The sequence below is a fragment of the Centruroides sculpturatus genome, unplaced genomic scaffold (assembly GCF_000671375.1).
Source record: "Centruroides sculpturatus isolate CEXI.00-Female unplaced genomic scaffold, Cexi_2.0 scaffold2890, whole genome shotgun sequence".
Lineage (NCBI taxonomy): Eukaryota > Metazoa > Arthropoda > Arachnida > Scorpiones > Buthidae > Centruroides > Centruroides sculpturatus.
Genome location: NW_019387090.1, coordinates 13,508 through 16,457, shown reverse-complemented (window position 1 = coordinate 16,457; position 2,950 = coordinate 13,508). Strand labels below are relative to the sequence as shown.

General features: G+C 32.5%; 1 protein-coding gene across 2 annotated transcripts; it reads right to left on the bottom strand.

Moving 5' to 3' along the window:
- Positions 1 to 1,240: 1,240 nt before the first annotated feature.
- Positions 1,241 to 2,249, bottom strand: LOC111616154. 2 transcript variants are annotated; one of them, XM_023357578.1, is made up of 4 exons: positions 1,948 to 2,249; positions 1,805 to 1,873; positions 1,618 to 1,707; positions 1,241 to 1,538 (listed from the first exon to the last, which is right to left on the bottom strand). In XM_023357578.1, exons 1-4 carry the CDS (start codon positions 2,176 to 2,178, stop codon positions 1,479 to 1,481), a joined length of 450 nt encoding a protein of 149 aa, XP_023213346.1. In that variant the 5' UTR covers positions 2,179 to 2,249; the 3' UTR covers positions 1,241 to 1,478. The 2 variants fall into 2 exon arrangements, with proteins under 2 accessions (XP_023213346.1, XP_023213347.1); XM_023357579.1 differs by lacking the exon at positions 1,618 to 1,707.
- Between the last annotated feature and the right edge of the window lie 701 nt (positions 2,250 to 2,950).

The following is a 2,950-nucleotide window of genomic DNA, read 5'->3' as shown; positions in this document are numbered from 1 at the left end:
AGTACAATTGGTTTTTCAATCGATATTTAGGTCTCAACAGAAAGAAAATTAAATACATAGTTTTTAAAATCACTGATATAGTTTTAATATGACCCTGGGGGGTCGCCAGAAGTTTTTAACTTGTAAAGGGTTGTATTCAAGAAGGTTGAAAAACACTGCCTTATAGCACAGATTCACTCTAACACAGTTTGAGAATTGGTATCATCCCCCGTATAACACGGTACTTTTATAGCACGGATTCACTCTGACACGGTTTGAGAAATGGTTAAAACCCTCGTACAACATGAAATGTAATAAATTTTTACATACTTAAGTACTAATAGTTCAGGAAAATTATTATTTTCGTGAACTATTAGATCTTCAGTGTGTAAATTTTCTTTTCTCGTCTCCATACACATGGTCCTTCGCGAAAATTGTTTCAATTTTGCCATATCTCGATGCTTCTTCTTCTGGTGTTGCCAGATGTTTTCCCCTTATTCCATAAGTGCTTAGCACCATATAAGGAAATTTATAAAGATCTTTTAACTAGAAGCAAGCAATCTAAAATTACATACACTTTTTGCAAANTCTCGCGTATTTCCGACAGTTGGTCCGTCGTTTTCCGATGTCTCGAAGGTCACACCGATAACGGGCCCTGAGCCCTTTTTATACCAAATTTGAAAGGATGAAAACTATGACATTATTAATGATTTATACACACACCTGTTAGTGTGTTGATGTCTGGATCTAGCTAGTAAGGACCACTGGCACAGAGAAGTTTGTTTAATTTATTGATATTGGTGTCTAGAAGATATGATTTTATAATATAAATTTGTATAGGTTTGACGGCTCTCATCCATAAATTAACATTCAGCTGACAATAATTTCTGTAAACTGGTCAACAATCTACATATTGTTTATATCAAACGTCGCGTTTGACTACGAACGAGGCGATCTATTGCTGTAAACACGTGTCACTTGCAACCAAAGAGGGTGTAAGAAACCATCTCTTATTCCCGTCTTGTTGATATTAACGTCTATAGAATTACCTTTAAACAAATGGAGGAGATTTCCTTCATTGATATTTTAACATTCCCCCATTTTTTTTTATTCGAAAAGAGCGTCTCGGTCATTGATCGCAGAAGTCCCCCTTTTTCCCTTTATAGAAAAAACCCCGAGGTTTATACTGTTTTAAGACAGAAAAAGAATTTCAGACCTTCACAATACAAAAGTAGACAATTTAGAAATCAGTGTAGTAATTTATTAACAGTATCTGAGATATAAAAGAGATACAAAATTGGAAAGTCACATAATTTGATTATGATTCATATACTTAGAAGCATTGCGGACATTTTCTAGATTCGACATACTGTTATAACTCTTGGATCCTGGGTCCTCAGGTTAGTCTCACCATAATTCAAGGGGTACCCCGTTTTCCATGTCTTTTTGTATGAGCTTGTCATCACTTTGGTCTTTTTAACATGTTTGTTAAATTTTATCTACGAAACTTTCTTTATATTCAAAAGACCAGAAAATATAGTGTGTAAAGAACTTCCCATCTGAAATATTTAAAGGATGAATTCAGTTATTATAATTCTAATTTTAAAAACAACACAAGTAAAATAAATTTCAAAACACTTTTATTGGAAACTTTTTTGTAACCTTAAAGTAATTTCTAAATGTCAAACACAGGCAATCTTTACCGAATCTTTTCATAAAGTTTAGAATCTACAAAATTATTTTTATTAAAGCATTAAAATAACTTACAGTACGTATAAACATAATAAATGTTTTTCTCAATAACAATAGATTTTAAATGTTAAACCTTTAACTTTTGTTCCAATTTGAGATCGCAGCCAGCAAATCTTCTGATATCTTGAAAGGACGTTTGCATCTGAAAAAAGGAACAACACATTTAGAGGTCTGTAAATATAGAAAATAGTGGAATTTTCAAAAGAAATACGTTACAGTAGATGTAAAAGCAGAAAACAGAAATCCGGCTACGATACAAAGGAAAGTGAAGCTAAGACACATTGAAGAATAAAACAGTTTCAACGCAAATTTCATTTTCGAAAAGATGAGAGCAAAGTACAGTAGACTTGTTTCTAATAATAAAATGCCGTATAGAATTGTTAATACGTAATTGAATGGTCCGTTGAGGTGATCGGTAAAGCGCCAAAGTTCATCGTGTTGTGCCATAATTCGTTCCAATTCCGAATGCAAATTCAAATTTTCCTTATTCAGTAAATACAAATCTTCTGATACATTTTCGAATGCATTCATTAAAGTAAGTAAAAACAAAACAACAAAGAAATACAGATATATATTNTATATTAATCTGTATCACTTAAGAAAATTTTAATAAAGATATTTAACTTAAATATTAAAATATAGTAGCATGTTTTTTAATTTTTGGAACCTAACCTTCCTTTTTGTACTAGTTCTTTGATTCGCATAACACGGATTTGCACATGGCAGTTTTTTGGAACATAATTACCGTGTTATACGGGGGTTACCTGTATCTGGTATCTGTGAAAAGTATAGTTTATATAGTACATTCTTTAACTTTAACAGTTTTTATATTCTGTGTATAATACTACGGTGCATGCAGACTGCTGATGAAATCTGTGTGCTGTGGCGCACAGATTTTGAATGTGCCCAATGACGTTACCTTGGATACATTGCAAATTTCAGCTAATAAGAATAAATTATATGACTGTTTTGTCATCTGTCTTAACCAAAACTTTGTATTTTTATATTATAAATGTAAAATGATTGTAATATAGGAAATGACTGACGAATAGTAATCAGCGGTATGACATGTTCTGTGATTATGGTTACAAAATGTGTTGATTCAAATTTCTGTAATACTCCGTTCGCACCGAGCATTTCGATCTAGATTATGACTAAGGTCGGAGCCTGTTCTGCGGTGCAAACACTCGACCGTTTCAATCTTGACTGAAACAAGGTT